Source organism: Hemitrygon akajei, chromosome 16, assembly GCF_048418815.1.
Source record: "Hemitrygon akajei chromosome 16, sHemAka1.3, whole genome shotgun sequence".
Classification (NCBI taxonomy): domain Eukaryota; kingdom Metazoa; phylum Chordata; class Chondrichthyes; order Myliobatiformes; family Dasyatidae; genus Hemitrygon; species Hemitrygon akajei.
Window position 1 is genome coordinate 4318754 of NC_133139.1, and position 17237 is coordinate 4335990.

The window sequence follows — 17237 nt, forward strand, 5'->3', positions numbered from 1 at the left end:
ACTCACCAGTTGGAGGTGTTGATTCATTGTAATCTGAAAAGTGAAGACAAAGTTTAATTAGTTAGAATATCCTGCAGTCACCTGATTTATGGTGACAATCTGTTGAAAAGAGTAAAAGAAGAAAGGACAACACTGCAACACAATTTGCACAATAGTTACAAACTATTGAAATTCCTAAATATCCTATAGTATTACTGAAAAGGGTAAGCAATTCGTACCATCAACATAGAGACTATTATGGTCCAGCAGATAAGGTCCCAGTGCTGAAAGGTTTTCTGTGTTTTTGCTGAACTGCTGGTAGACAGTAACTCTATCAATCTGTTCATTGGCAGAATTCTTAAAGGTACAGATTGCATATATTTTGGTCTTTTGACTTATAACTCTGCAAGAAAACAAAATAATAATTATTATATAAATCTCTGCAAAAAAACAATGAATTAACAGTGGAGATGGTTCAATTAAATGTTATTGCTCAAAGGAATGAAATATATCAAGGGCAGTAAGGTAGTGTAATACTATTGCTGTGCCAGCTGTAAGATCAGGGTTCAATTCCTGTTGCAGTCTGATAGCATTTTGTACATTCTTCCCATGGCTGTGTGTGTTTCCCACTTTCCAAAGACATATTAGGATTAGTAAGTTGTGGGTATTCTGTGTTGCATGGCAACACGCAGGCTGTTTACGTGGTCTACAAGGAGGAGGTGAACTGCCTCACCTGTACCACAACCTAAGGCACGGTGAGGGCAGTTTGTGTTGGGGATGCGTCTCCAACTACGTGTGAAGGACCTGTTTGGTGTTCCACAAGATCCACCACCTCCTTAACCCATGGGTTTTCAGGATGTTCTATGCAGACTGACTGACTTGTGATGAAATGCGTATCTCCATACAGACTCCATGGCTGCAGCACAATCTAATTATAGGGACCATTTTGCAGCCATAAGGCCAGGCACATGGTTCACAGCACCAGGGACAGATGGAATCCTGGCATATATTCCCTGTGTAATAGTGCTTATATGATAATAACCTTGATCTGGACACAGTCTGAAGAAATACAGTACTGTATTTGTCAATGTGGGGCAGAAAACGAGATTGGAAATCTGATGGGACCAAAGTATATTGGGGAAGGCAATGGTGGAGTGCCACAGGAGGGGTGTGGGACAGGTGGCAGAGAAGGAGTGCCGGGGCAGGGTTGATGGGAGGGTGGGGATGGGGGGGTACAGACACAGCCAGCCCTGAGACACCAGACAAGGTCATTTGATTTCAAACAATTTATTTATTAATTTTTACAGAATGTCTCTCTGGTGCTTCCTACTCCCTCCTCTCTCCCTTCCCCCTTCTAACGCTCAATCCACAATACAGACCCATATCTGAATCAGGTTTATTATCATTCACATATGTCATGAAATTTATACAGTACTATGCAAACATCTTAGGCACCCTAGCTATATATATGTGCCTAAGAATTTTGCACAGTACTGTATATTGCCATGTCATTAGGATATTTGAAGTAATATCACATATAATTACACAGTTTGAAGCAGATCATTATTTAAAAAGAAATGAGATAAACATTTGATGCAAGGAATAATGACGAAATAGAGCAAATACCACAAAAACCACAAGTGTACTTAATCATATTCTTGAAGAAAACATCAAATTGTTCTTACCTTAAAGAAATCATTTTGCAGTCAACAAACGTTTCCTTCAATTCACTGTTCCTAAACATTGTATTGAGCTGCATAAAATATATTTATTGTTTCAGTTAGATTAATATAGTTTTTGTCCATCAGAATAATTGCAATAAATATTGTTTGGACACTTTACCTCCTGAGTTACAACAGTTGATGCTGATTGGTACAATTGGGATGTGTTGTCATGCAATGCTTCTATGAATTCCAAATTTGTAATACTGAAGGTCACGTTAAACTCAACTGGTGTTTGCCCTGCCATCAAGAGAATTGAATTATGAAATATGGCATTAACTGCATGGCTAATGTCTTTTACAGATCCACACAAAGAGTTAAAGCCCTCACTCAGCTTCTTCCCTTCCACCATCAGATTTCTGAAAGGTTTAAGCATGTACTGCCAGACTCAAGGACAGCTTCTACATAGCCGTTGTTAGACTATCGAACAGTTCCTTTGTACGGTAAGATAAACTCTTGATCTCACAATTTAACTTGTTATGGTTGTTTACCAGTCCTGATGAAGGGTCTCTGCTCAAAACAGAGAACAAAGAGATCCTGGGATCCAAGTTCATCGTTTCTTGAAAGTGGCTACACAGGTCAATAAGTTGGTTAAGAAGGGTAATGGAATGTTGTCTTTTTTAGTCAAGGCATTAATTTCAAAAGTGAAGAGGTTATACTGCAAATTTATAAAACTCTGGTTAGCTCACATCTGGAGTACTGCATCCAGTTCAGATCATCCCACTGGGAATCAAGGGATATGGGGACAAGGCAGGAACCGGGTATTGATAGTAGATGATCAGCCATGATCTCAGAATGGTGGTGCAGGCTCGAAGGGCCAAATGGTCTACTTCTGCACCTATTGTATATTGTCTATATGAAGGATACTGAGGCTTTGGAGAGAATGCGGAAGAGGTTTACCAGGGTGCTGCCTGGTTTAGGGGGCATGTGCTATCATGAGAGGCTGGATAAACAGGTTGTTTACTCTGGAGCAACAAAGACTGAGGGGAAATCTGATAGAAGTTTATAAGATTATGAGAGGATAGATAGAATAGACAGGGAGCATCTGCTTTCCAGGGTTGAAATGTCCAATACCAGAGGGTATGCTTTGAAGGTGAGAGAGGGATAGATTCAAGAGGGATGTGGGGGTTAAGATTTTTACTCAATGAGTTGTGGATGCCTGGAATGTGCTGCCTGGTATAGTGGTAGAGACAAATACATTAGAAGCTTTTAAGGGACATATGGATAGGCACATGGATGTAAGGAAGATGGAGGGAGATGGACATTGTGTAGATAGGAGGGAGCTAGAGTTTGGGTGTTTTGATTTGCTATTTAGCTGGTTCAGCACAGCATTGTGGGCTGAATAGCCTGCTCCTGTGCTGTACTGCTCTATGTCCTATGTTCTAAAACGTCGACTCCTTAATGCTTTCTATAGAATCTGCATGACCGGCTGAGTTTCTCTAGCATTTTGTGTGCATTATCATTGTTTACTGGCACTTTACTTTCTCCATAGTTATTCCATTTTATTCTGCTTTCTGTTATCATTTTACCTTGTACTTCCACCTTGTAATGATCTGCAAAATCTCCTTGTGCTAGTAATCTTTATGTATTGCAGTATAATGCTGCCAGAAATCAGAATTTCAGGGGGGATTGAAGGAGAGAGCGAAGAATGTGGAACCAGCTACCACAAGTTGAAATACCACGACAGCAAAGCAGTTAGCACAAAGCAGTACAGCACTAATTATCAGCAATCAGGGTTCAATTCCTGCCACTTTCTGTAAGGAGTTTGTACTTTCTACTCTTAACTACATGTGTTTCCTTTCAGTATTCCGGTTTCCTCCCTTATTCCAAAGACTTAGGGTTAGAGTTAGTAGGTTGTGGGCATGCTATGTTAGCACTGGAAACATGGCGACACTTGTGAACTGCCCCCAGAACATCTCGCACTGCGTTGGTTGAAATGATGCATTTCAATCGATATTTTGATGTACATCTGAAAAATAAATCTAATCTCATTTTTGTGTTTGATGGATCAGAAGGGAGAAAGGTAGATGGAAAAGCGAGGGGAATGAGTGACGGACATGCATCCACAAAATTGTGGAGGACAAGTGACGGATTGGCATACACCCACAAAATGTTGGAGGACTTCACGTTATCAATGGAGGGGAATAAACAATTGACATTTTGGGCTGAGATCCCTCAACAGGACATCATTTCATCAGGATAGATACACATTTTTTTTGGTTTAGGTACCCCACAGCCAATCTGTAATTAGAATAAAATCGCACATAATGTAAACTGTGAAGAAACAAACATACCAATTATTGGAGGAGATCTAGTATTATGTGGAATACACAAAATATTGTGAATTAATTGTCACCAGGTAATCAAATTTCATGCCACCCTATAATATTCCCTGTTTCATCAAAACAGAATCTCTCAGGGCAGCTTCATATTAGAAGAGGGATATGCCATGCATTTTAGAATTTCTTGAAAAGATTTCTAAATTTTGTAATGACCAAATGCGTGATTACAAATACAGTGCCAAAGAAGAATGCAACTGTAAATGTTTCTGCAGAGAAAAGGCAAATGAGTTGATCTGATTTTCAGAACGTAGATAATCTAATGTGTAGGTAGAGAATCCAATCCTATTATCAACAGAGATGCAGTTGTCGAGAAGGAGACAAGAAATTACAAAAGGCAAAATGAAGAAGATTATAAATTCAGCTGCAAGTAAACAGAGAGCCTCTACAGACCAAAGTCACTGGTGAATCACTGAAATGGATATGAGAATGAAAGGACAAAGCCATTACCCAAGATTTTGAAATCTGAATATTCTGAAAAATATTGGCAATATCTGGAGCTGTATTGATTAACCATAAAGACTTTGAACCTAGATTATCATCTCCTAAATGAGAGATACATCAACTGATTTGATTGACATGATCCCTGAAACAAATCATATAAGGTCACATAAAGGAAGAGATGCACATTTCAGGATTTTTCTGACACATCCGCTCTGCATGAAATATGGAATTTCCCTTTGACACTATCACATGGCAAAATATGCTGACATAATTCCACAAATACTCACAGATTCATTAACAATTCTAATCAAAACAAAATTATGGAACAAAATAGTATTTGGCCTGGAGATTGGCCCAAGTAGGAAATTACATGAAAAATTGAATAAATAAGATAATGGATTGAATTAATACGTTCTCGATTTGCAAAAAGGACACAGGATTTGGTCTTCACCAATCTTGATGGCTCTATCCTCTCGGCATGCCAATTATAGTCAAAAAACTCAATTAGTTTAAAAAGCCTTTCCAAAAAGGCACAGGATTACGAAACAGCTCTTCCAGAAACTTGTAACCTATTAAAATTGATTGAGGATGAAAGAAAAAATTGTTGTGAGTAATTTAGAATTGGTGATATGTATCTTGGATGTAAATATCAGAAAAATGTCAGTATATTGCCATGTGATGGTGTCAAAGGCAAATGCCATGATCATTGCATGTCAATGTGTCAAAAGACATGAAAATGTGTATGTGTCTTCCTTTATGTGGCTTGTGTCAATTGTGCCAGCTAAAAGCAAGCGGAAGTCATTATCTAAACAGCTTCTGGTTTATGAACAATTAAAAATGTGTTTTCTGTCAGAGAGCAAAGTTTTCAAGCCGTTGATTTCTCAGGCAACCATGAGCCTTTGTGTTTTCTGTGATATGATCTGCGCCCACGAGAGCTCATCAATCCACAAGTATCAAATGATGGCTTGTAGAAAAAGGTAGATTCAACTATTATTAGCATCAACAACAGAGAAAAATATCTTATAAAATACAATAGAGACCCATACTCACCAGAGATAATGTGTGGGGGAATCTGTCTATAATCTGGAAACAATGAAAAGTAAGTTGTCAGAAAATGCATTTGCAGTTCAACCCACTTGTTGGATAAGACCATAAGATATAAGAGCATAATTAAGCCGCTTGGCCCATTAAGTCTGCTCAAGCATTTCATCGTGACTGATCCAATTTTCCTCAGTCCCAATCTCCTGCCTTCTCCCCATATCCCTTCATACTGTCACCAAGCAAGAACCTATCAACCGCTGCCTTAAATGTACATAAATACTTGGCCTCTACAGCCACAAGTGGCACAGATTTCCACGGATTCTCCACTCTCAGGCTAAACATATTCTTCCTGATCTCCATTCACAAAGGACGCCCCTACATTCTGAGGCTATGGCCTCTGGTCTTGGACTCTACCAACAATGTCATCACATCCACTTTTTCAGGGCCTTTACCATTCAATATTTCAATGAGGTCATGCCTCATGTTTTTGCGTTCCAATGAATACAAGCCCAGTGCCATCAAATGCTCTTCATATGACAAGCTATTCAATCCTGGAATCATTTTCATGAACCTCCTTTGAACCCTCTCCAGTTTCAGCACAACCATTCTAAGTCATGGAGCCAAAAACTGTTCATAATTCTCCAAGTGAGGCCTCGACAGTGTTTTATAAAGTCTCAACATTACATCCTTACTTTTATATTCTAATCCTAGTGAAATGAATGTTAACAATGCATTTGCCTGACTCGCCACAGAGTCAACGTGCAAACTAATCTTTAGGGAATACTGCACAGGGACTCCCAAGTCCCTTTGCATCAGAGTGTTTGTATTTTCTCTCCATTTAGAAGATAGTCAACCGTTTCATTTCTTCTACCAAAGTGCAGGGTCATACACATCCAGAAACTCTATTCCATCTGCTATTCATTTGGCCATTCTCTTAATCTGTCCCAACACAGACACCTGTGGAACAAAACTAGTTACTAACAGCCAACCAGAAAATGCTCCCTTTATTCCCACTCTTTCCCTCCTGACAATCAGCCATTGCTTCATCTGTGTGAGAATATTTCTTGTAATACCATGGGCTTGTAGCATAGACATTTTGTGGAATCTTGTCAAAGGCATGAAAATCCAAGTACACAACATTAACCAATTCTCCTTTGTTGATCCTGCTTATTATTTCTTCAAAGAATTCCAACAGATTGTCAGGCAAGATTTTTCTTGAGAAAACCATGATGACTACAGCCTATTTTATCATGTGTCTCCAAGTACCCTGAGACCACATCCTTAATAATCAACTCCAACATCTTCCCATTCACTGAAATCTGAATAATTGGCCTATAGTTTCCTTTCTTCTGCTTCTCTCCCTTTTTGAAGAGTGGAGAGACATTTACAATTTTCTAATCTTCTGGCAGCATTCCAGAATCTAGTGATTCTTGAAAATTCATTACTGATGCCTTCACAGTCTCCTTAGAAACCTCTTTCAGAAACATGGGGTGTACACCATCCATCCCAGTTGACTTATCCACCTTGAGAGCTTTTCGTTCCCTGGGAACCTACTCCCTAATTAAGGTAACTTCACATACTCTATGACCCCTGACATCTGGAACTTCCAGCACACTGCTAGTGTCTTCTATAGTGAAGCCTGAAGCAAATGCTCATTAAGTTCATCCCCGTTCCTAGGTCTCCACCATTATTTTCTAGCAATCCAATGTCCAGATTCTCCTCTCTTCTACACTTTATATATCTGAGGAAATTTTTTGTATCCTCTTGAACAATATTGGCTTGCTTCCTTTTATATTCCACTGTTACCTTCTTAACAACCTTCTTGTTGCCTTCTGTTGGTTTTCAAAAAATTTCCCAATACTCTGACTTCTAGCTACCTTTTGCTCTATTCTATCAGTTTTTTGCTGGCATTGACTTTTGTTGTGAGCCACAGATGTGTCATCCCTCCTTAAGAACATTTCTTCCTATTTGGGATGCATACATCCTGTGCCTTCCAAGTCAGCTATTTAATATCGATCAGCATTTGAGCAAACATTAAATATTCAACATCGAGGACTCTAGTAAATGATCAGTTTGACAAATTCAGCTTAATTTTGAAGTTAACATATTTTTAAAGTTTATTCTGTAAATTTGTCACAAGTTAAAAAGATTTCCATGTTGCTAAGGATACACATTCTAGATTTTCTCTGCTTTAGTTGCCAATCACTGTAAGGTTAATCAAAGAAAATGCCTGTTCTTTCCAGGCCTTTACTTGAGGCCTGAACTGTATGCTATTGAGCTGCCGAAGGCCTTATGTGGGTTTGTGACCTTGCACCACATTGTGGTGCTGTGCAGGTTATTTCCTTCTATAGATTGTGTGTAGTAGAAGACAAGGTTGTACAGGAACAGAAATGTGCAGAAGTACCGTTTACATAAAGGCTGTAGTTCTCCAGATCATATGATCCAAGTGTCGATATGTTGCTTGTCTCCTCTTTAAATATATCATAGACACGTTCTCTGTCGATGCCTTCCTTCAGGGACTCATTTTTGAAGGAGCAATTAGCAGTCACCCTTGTGCTGTCATTCATTACCGTTCTGCACAAATGGGAAGAAGTTCAGGAAAATGGTAAACACTTTCTGGTACAAATTTCATTACAATGCTAATACGATCGCAATGAAAATGTTCCTATCTTGTTGTTATGAAAATTTGAAGGAATGGCCAGCATATTCGTCTGTTGTAATCAATATTGATTTGGATATGTTATTGGGGGAGACACCATTTCATATTGGTGGATGCCGCTTCTATTGCTTATTGCTTGAACTTCACATTAGAACTTGTGTGGAATTTATTTTAATGATATAATATGAATGCAGTAATGTGTTACCTGAATGATTCAACGGCACATTCTATAAATGTTCTGTTGATTTTGCTGTTCTTGAAAAGATCTGTGAGCTGTGGGCAACAACAAATAATGCGTCAGAACAAATCATCATGACTTAACGTGGAAGTGATGTGTCAACAGAAATCTAACAGATGCCACTCACTCACCTCGGCTGAAATCATGCTCGCCTTTTCTGTTGTGTTTGATTCAATTTCTTCAGGTGTCAGTTTGTTTACAACAAATGTCACGTTGTAATAAATGGGGTATAGGTGCTTGACAGGAACTGTGGAAGAAGTGGACACAATTTATTAGTTATAAATTATGGAGGGCTATGATCCCATTGCAGGATGGATGTGGCCGTTCAAAGACTTTGTGCTGACTAGATGGGCCAAAGGGCCTGTTTCCACGCTGTGCTTTTCTATGACTCTATGGACTTGGAGAATAAGGTAGATCCAACTATTGTTAGCATCGACGATCGACAAACATATCCTTTAGAACACAATAGAAACCAATACTCACCCGTGATAGCGGGTGGGGGTATCTCTTGGTAATCTGGAAACAAAGAAAATTGAGTTCTCAGAAGATGCATTTGCAATTCAACTTACTTCATCGATACTAAAACATCCTGCCATCTATATCATATCAATGGGTAGCAGTGCAGACTTTAAATGTTCAACTTGGAATACTGTATTTAATGATTAGTTCCACAGATTCAGCTACCATATACATTTAGAGTTCATCCTGATGATTTTCCCAAATTAATAAGATTGACAAGTTGTCATGGATACACATTCTAGACATCCATTGTTTCATTTACTAATCAATGTACAGTAATACAGGGAAAATGTCTCTTCTGTGCACTTTTGACTTGAGGCCTGTACAATTGGCAATTGAGGAGCTTAAGGCTGTGTGTGGGCTTCTTGCCTTGCACCTCATTGTGGTGCTGTGACCTCTGCAGGTCATTTCCTTCCATAGATTGTGTGTAATAGAAGACAAGGAGGTACAAGAACAAATATCTGCAGAAGTACCATTTACGTAAAGGCTGTGCTTCTCCAGATCGTATGATCCAAGTGTTGACATGTTGCTTGTCTCCTCTTTAAATATATCATACACACGTTCTCTGTCGATGCCTTTCATCAGAGACTCATTTTTGAAGGAACAATTAGCTGTCACCCTTGTGCTGTCATCCATTACCTTTCTGCAGAATGGAAAAAAAAATCAAGAAAACTGTTAAACTTCTTTCTCGTACAAGTTTCAATACAGAGTAAGTAAGATCAGATTGAAAATAGAAATAGAATAGATAACCTACAGTACAATATAGGCCCTTTGGCCCACAAAGCTGTGCCGAACATTACTTACCTTTTAAGTTACTTAGGGTTACCCATAACTCTCCATTTTTCTACGCTCCATGTACCTATCCACGAGTCTCTTATAAGACCCTATCGTGTCTCCATGCACCACCGTCACCGGCAGCCCATTCCATGCACTCACAACTCTCTGCGTAAAAACATACACCTGAAATCTCCTGTGTGCCTGCTTCCAAGCACCTTAAAACTGTGCCCTCTAAAGGTAGCCATTTCAGCCCTGGGGAAAAAGCCTCTGACTATCCATGGGATCAATGCCTCTCATCATCTTGTACAGGTGACCTCTCATCCTTCGTTGCTCCAAGGAGAAAAGGCCAAGTTCACTCAACCTATTCTCATAAGAGAACTCACCGCTGAACATTGACGGCTCCTCGGTAGAGATCGTTAACAGCACCAAATTTCTTGGTGTTCGTCTGGCGGAGAATCTCACCTGGTCCTTCAATACCAGCTCCATAGCAAAGCAAGGAAATTCTTTTGCATTTGTACAGGGCCCTGGTGAGACCACACCTGGTGTATTGTGTACAGTTTTGGTCTCCGGGGTTAAGGAAGGACATCCTGGCTATAGAGGAAGTGCAGCGTAGATTCACGAGGTTAATTCCTGGGATGTCCGGACTGTCTTACGCATAAAGGTTAGAGAGACTGGGCTTGTACACGCTGGAATTAAGGAGATTGAGAGGGGATCTGATTGCAACATATAAGATTATTAAGGGATTGGACAAGATAGAGGCAGGAAATATGTTCCAGATGCTGGGAGAGTCCAGTACCAGAGGGCATGGTTTGAGAATAAGGGGTAGGTCATTTAGGACAGAGTTAAGGAAAAACTTCTTCTCCCAGAGAGTTGTGGGGGTCTGGAATGCACTGCCTTGGAAGGCAGTGGAGGCCAATTCTCTGAATGCTTTCAAGAAGGAGCTAGATAGGTATCTTATGGATAGGGGAATCAAGGGATATGGGGACAAGGCAGGAACTGGGTATTGATAGTAGATGATCAGCCATGATCTCAGAATGGTGGTGCAGGCTCGAAGGGCCGAATGGTCTACTTCTGCATCTATTGTCTGTTGAAAGCCCAGCAGTTTCTCTACTTTCTGCAGAGGCTGAGGAAAGTCCATCTCCCACCCCACTATCCTGATCACATTCTACAGGGGTTGTATTGAGAGCATCCTGAACAGCTGCATCACTGCCTGGTTCAGAAATTGCACCATCTTGGATCGCAAGACCCTGCAGCAGATAGTGATGTCAGCTGAGAAGATCATCCTTCCCGCCATTACAGACATTTACACTACACGCTGTATCCGCAAAGCAAATAGCGTTATGAAGAACCACACGCACCCCTCATACAAACTCTTCTCCCTCCTGCCATCTGGGAAAAGGCTCCGAAGCATTCGGGCTCTCATGACCAGACTATGTAACAGTTTCTTCCCCCAAACTATCAGACTCCTCAATACCCAGAGCCTGGACTGACACCAACTTACTGCCCTCTACTGTGCCTATTGTTTTGTTTATTATTTATTGTATTGTAATGCCTGCACTGTTTTGTGCACTTTATGCAGACCTGGTTAGGTCTGTAGTCTACTGTAGGTTTTTTCTGTGTTGTTTTTACGTAGTTCAGTGTAGTTTTTGTACTGTTTCATGTAGCACCATGTTCCTGAAGAACACTGTCTCGTTTTTACTGTGTACTGTACCAGCAGTTTTGGTAGAAGTGACAATAAAAAGTGACTTGACTTGACTCGACTTGACTTGACTTGATAAGGCATGCTCCCCAATTCAGGCAACATCCTTGTAAATCTCCTCTGCATCCTTTCTATTGCTTCCACATCCTTCCTGTAGTGAGTGACCAGAATAGAGCACAGTACTATAAGTAGGGTCTGACCAGGGTCCTATATAGCTGCAACATTACCTCTCGGCTCCTAAACTCAATTACACGATTGATGACGGCCAATACACCGTATGCCTTCTTAACCACAGAGTCAACCTGCACAGCGGCTCTGAGTGTCCTATGGACTCGGACTGCAAGATCCCTCTCATCCTCCACACTGCCAAGAGTCTTACCATTAATACCATATTCTGTCATCATATTTGACCTCCCAAAATGAAGCACCTCACACTTATCTGCGTTGAACTTCATCTGCCACTTCTCAGGCCAGTTTTGTATCCTATCAATGTTCCGCTCTAACCGCTGACAGCTCTCCACACTATCTACAATACCTCAAACTTCTGTGTCATCAGCAAATTTACTAACCCACCCGTCCACTTTCTCATCCAGGTCATTTATAAAAATCACAAAGATTTAAGTGTCCCAGAACAGATCCTTGAGGCATGCCACTGGTCACTGACCTCCATGCAGAATATGACCCATCAGCAACCTCTCTTTACCTTCTGTGGGCGGGCCATTTCTGGATCCACAAAGCAATTTCCCCTTTAATCCCATGCTTCCTTACTTTCTTAATAAGCCTTGCATGGAGTACTTATCAAATGCCTTGCTGAAATCCATACGCACTATATCTACTGCTCTACCTTCACATAAATATTGCTGTCTTGTCTTTACAAAGAGCTGAAGTAATGGCCTGCACATTCCTTTGTTGGAACTCATACTGAATGGCAATGTTGTTTCGGGGGAAAATACTATTTGATAATCTTGAAAGCTGCTTCGATTGTTTATTGCTCGAACTTCACAGTAGAATCTGTGTGGAACGTATTATAGTTATTTAATATGTGTAGTAATGTGTTACCTGAACGATTCAACGGCACATTCTATAAACGTTGTGTTGATTTTGCTGTTCTTGAACAGGTCTGTTAGCTGTGGGCAACAACAAATATTGCGTCAGAAGAAATCATCATGACTTAACGTGGAAGTGATGTGTCAACAGAAATCTAACAGATGCCACTCACTCACCTCGGCTGAAATCATGCTCGCCTTTTCTGTTGTGTTTGATTCAAATTCTTCAGGTGTCAGCTTGTTTACAACAAATGTCACGTTGTAATAAATGGGGTATAGGTGCTTGACAGGAACTGTGGAAGTAGAGGACACAATTTATGAGTTGGAAATTGTGGAGGGCTATGATCCCATTGTAGGTCAATGGGAGTAGGCACTTTAAATGGTTCAGCATTGTCTAGATGGACCAAAGGGCCTGTTTCTGTGCTGTAGTTTTCTATGACTCTGAACATGTCTGTGCCACATTTCAGAAACTGATTCCCATTGTTGGAATGCTGAACAGTTTAAACAACAGACAGAGAAATACAAATGTAATCTGAAGTAAATATTTCCTTCCTTTGGTGAGTTTAGGCAGAAGGATTTCTCAATCATTCCTACTGAAAGTGAAGGAAGTTGTTATCAAAACTGCTTTTCCTTTTTAAAGAAGGATACATGTTTTTCTGTCAGCAAGTAAAGTTTTCAGGCCATTCATTTCTCAGGCAATCATGAGGCTATCTACTCAAAGGACAACTCAAGTCAAGTCTGGTCAGGTTTATTATCATTTAACTATATACAAGTATATAACGCATATAACCATATAATGTATATAGAAATGAGACAATGTTTCCCCGAACCAGGATGTAAAACATACATTACACACAATAACTTATGAAGGTATGGATAAAATCTACAGATGAATCACATATAAATAATAAACTAGAGTGCATTAATACTAACAACACACACAAAATGCTGGTGGAACACAGCAGGCCAAGCAGCATTTACAAGGAGAAGCACTGTCGACGTTTCGGGCCGAGACCCTTCGTCAGGACTAACTGAAAGGAAAGATACTAAGAGATTTGAAAGTAATGGGGGGAGGGGGAAATGCGAAATGATAGGAGAAGACCGGAGGGGATGGGGTGAAGCTAAGAGCTGGAAATGTGATTGGTGAAAGTGATACAGAGCTGGAGAAGGGAAAGGATCATGGGACTGGAGGCCTCAGGAGAAAGAAAGGGGGGGAGCACCAGAGGGAGATGGAGAACAGGCAGAGTGATGGGCAGAGAGAGAGAAAAAAAAACAAACTAAATATGTCAGTGATGGGGTAAGAAGGGGAGGAGGGGCATTAACGAAAGTTAGAGAAGTCAATGTTCATGCCATCAGGTTGGATGGAATATAAGGTGTTGTTCCTCTAACCTGAGTTTGGATTCATCTTGACAGTAGAGAAGGCCATGGATAGACATATCAGAATGGGAATGAGACGTGGAATTAAAATGTATGGCCACTGGGAGATCCTGCTTTCACTGGCGGACCGAGCGTAGGTGTTCAGTGAAATGGTCTCCCAGCCTGCGTCGGGTCTCATTAATACTAAGTACTTTAAGGTACGGAATAGATTAACCAGTGTCACTTCAAATACGATGCGGCCCGGAGTTCAGAAGCCTAATGGCCTGGGGGAAGACATTCTTTCTCAGCCTGACTGTTCTTGTTTTTATGCATTGTGGTCTCGTGCCTGATGGTAGAATGTTAAAGAGGATGTCGGATGGATGGGTTGGATGCTTAATAAAACTAAGGGCCCTGCATATGTAGCCCTCCTGATAAAAGTCTTCGATGGATGGTAGGAAAACCCCTGTGATCCTCTCAGCTGTTCTCACAGTACTTTGTTGGGACTTCTAGCCTGATGCATGACTGATTCCATACCAGACGGAGATGGAACGTGTCAGGATGCTCTCAATGGTGTTCCTGTAAAACGGAGTTTAAATGTGGTCCTGGGGAGCCTTGCTTGCCTCAATCTTCTTAGGCAGTGGAGGTGCTGCTGTTCCTTCATGTTCAGGGAGGTGATATTAACGGACCAGGTGAGGTCATCTGAGATGTGAACTCCCAGGAATGTGGTGCATTAATTCTCTCTATGGGGGAGTCATGTATTCACCAAGAGAGATGGTTCATCTGCACCTTCCTGAAGTCCAGAATGACTTCTTTTTTCTCCTCCATGTTCTGGCTTAGCTTGTTCTTCTCACACCAATCCACCAGTGGTTTCACTTCCTCTCTATATCCTGTCTCGTCATCATTCTTGACCACTGTTGTGCCATCCGCAAAATGGATGACACGGTTTGAGCTGGACTCTGCGACACAGTCACGTGTCAGCAGCGGGCTGAGCACAGAGGTTTGGAACGACAGTGCTGGGCAAAATGGGACGAGAGATGTTGCTGCCCGCACGGACTGACTGAGGCTTTACTGTTAAGAAGTTGAGTATCCAGTTGCAAAGAGAAGTGTTGAGACCCAGTGAGGACAGTTTCCCCACCAGTTTCTGGGGTATGATGGTGTTGAACAGCAAACTGTAGTCCATAAACAGCAGTCTGACATATGAAACCCCATTTTCCAGAAGGGACAGGACAGAGTGGAGGGCAGAGGCTATTACATTGTTGTAAGTGTCAATTCATGAGTATTAAATGAAAGACGTGGAGAATAAGGTAGATGCAACTGTTATTAACATCAACAATAGGCAAACATATCCTATTAAAATATAATAGAAACCCATACTCACCAGTGACAGTAGGAGGGAATATTTCCATGTGACCTGCAAACAACGGAAAAGGAATTATCAGAAAACACAATTGCAATTTAATGCAGCAGTTCACTGTCAGCTATTTATTATTATATAGAATAGCTGTGGTAAAGTCTTTAGATCCTCAACTTTGGTGTCTGTACTACATCCATAATTTCAACAACACACACCTTTTTCACATTTTTGTTGAAAATATTTGTTTTTGAGCTGTGCCCACAGCACTTTAAAAGGATAAAATATTTTTCCCAAGTGCTAAACAGTAAAATAGTTTCGTCTGAAGACAATTTTAAGAGTCAAGTTTGTGAATTAATTCACAATCTTTCTGAGACGATCTATTACTCTAGAAAATTGTAGTCTATCCTGATCTGCTTGTAGAGAAACCCCAAACTGTTCGAAAATGTTAAAGATTTCAAGAAATGGCAATGCATATATTGCACTGTGATGTATGTGGAAAGAATTTACTGTATTGTCCCATTATGGCATCCATGATAATTGCAATGGCCAGTACAGAACTGGTGACAGAGTTAATTTTGGAAGTGTGCATGTGTCTTAATGGAGAGTGCCACCAGTCAGAGAGACTGGGAAAACAGGATGAGGAAAAATCTTTCATAGTGTCTACAAAATAAGATTATTCAATAGAACCCATGATACAGGTCATAGTTTTACCTAATAATTTCTCTAAAATTTGACAAGATTAACAAACTGTCGCCATGGATACACATACTAGACATCCACTGTTTCATTCACCATGGACAGTGCTGTCTGTCAAGGAAAATGTCTGTTCTATTCCTGCCTCAGTTTTGAGGCCTGAAGAGTCAGTAGATGAGCTGCTGAAGGACTTGTGTGGGTCTGTTGCCCTGAACCAGATTGCGGTGCTGTGACACATGCAGGTTATCATCTACTATGGTTTGTGAGAAGTAAAAGACATGAAAACATGAAGGATGGGTGGATAAGTACCATCTACAGAGAGGCTGTGCTTCTCCAATTCATATGACCCAAGTTCAGACACGTCACTGGTCTTCTTTCGAAATACTTCATACACATGTTCTCTGTTAATGCCTGCTGTATCAGTCTCATTTTTAAACGAACAATTTGCTGTCACTCTGGTGCTGTCATCCATTACCTCCCTGCAGAAAAGCAAATTAAGTTCTTCAAAATGATTGACATATTTCTACAAAATCAATTTTGAGTTTCTATCCCAGGGAAACATTTTCCTGCTGTTTCGATTCAGGAATTGAATTAACAAATGGTATACATAGGTCTTTCACTTTCTTGCACTGATACTGTTGCGAACATTTGAATTTTTTGGGATATGCCAAAATTTCTCTACTTTAGTATTCTTATATCATGACTCAAGCAGAATTTTTTTTAAATGTAAATTTCTTGAAATGTTCCCATTTTTTACCTGAATGAGTGGACGACACATTTTAGGAATGTTGCATTGATGCTGCTGTTCAGGAACAGATCTGTGAGCTGTAGAGGAGAGAAACAGTGGTTTATAATGTTTGATAAAATGGAATTGTTAGACTGAAATGTGAACAGCTAAGTAACTGCTACATATCTCTCACCTCTGCTGAAATCACTTTTGCATTTTCTGATGAGTTTGCTTGAATTTCCTGAAAGATCGGCTTGTTTACAATAAATGACACGCTGTAAAGAATGGGATTTGTTTCCTTGACTGGACCTATGGAAAAGGAGGATACAATTTATAAGCAGACTCTTTACATAATTTGAACATATTTGAAATCCTGGTTCCAATTGCTGCAATGATATACAGTTTCTACAACGGATCGAGAAGTAAAAATGTAGTTATTGGCATTTCTTTGCTGCCTTCCTTCTGTGAAATTCTGCAACAAGATGCAGAGAGGAGGACTTCATAATTGCTCTTCTCAGTAGTGGAGAGATAGAAACATAGAAACTTCATTTAGGTCATTAGCAAATGGAAATCGTTGGTTTTAATCAGCAACCAAATTGTTAGATTTGCTCAATTCTCAGACAAACTTGGACTTCATACCTTTTG

The 17237-nt window shown here is 40.3% G+C and overlaps 1 protein-coding gene across 4 annotated transcripts in view; it reads right to left on the bottom strand.

Annotated features, from left to right (window-relative positions):
• Positions 1 to 17237, bottom strand: part of LOC140739707 (mucin-16-like) — a 112658-nt gene that overhangs the window by 18634 nt on the left and 76787 nt on the right. For all 4 annotated transcript variants that reach the window (XM_073068131.1, XM_073068132.1, XM_073068130.1 and 1 more), the window contains 16 exons: positions 16786 to 16901; positions 16623 to 16690; positions 16175 to 16344; positions 15197 to 15229; positions 12640 to 12755; positions 12476 to 12543; positions 9414 to 9583; positions 8905 to 8937; positions 8553 to 8668; positions 8389 to 8456; positions 7929 to 8098; positions 5534 to 5566; positions 1822 to 1940; positions 1665 to 1732; positions 219 to 382; positions 7 to 33 (listed from right to left, as the gene is read on the bottom strand). In XM_073068131.1, coding sequence (XP_072924232.1) covers positions 7 to 33; positions 219 to 382; positions 1665 to 1732; positions 1822 to 1940; positions 5534 to 5566; positions 7929 to 8098; positions 8389 to 8456; positions 8553 to 8668; positions 8905 to 8937; positions 9414 to 9583; positions 12476 to 12543; positions 12640 to 12755; positions 15197 to 15229; positions 16175 to 16344; positions 16623 to 16690; positions 16786 to 16901 — 1539 coding nt within the window. The remainder of the gene's footprint in view (positions 1 to 6; positions 34 to 218; positions 383 to 1664; positions 1733 to 1821; positions 1941 to 5533; positions 5567 to 7928; positions 8099 to 8388; positions 8457 to 8552; positions 8669 to 8904; positions 8938 to 9413; positions 9584 to 12475; positions 12544 to 12639; positions 12756 to 15196; positions 15230 to 16174; positions 16345 to 16622; positions 16691 to 16785; positions 16902 to 17237) is intronic.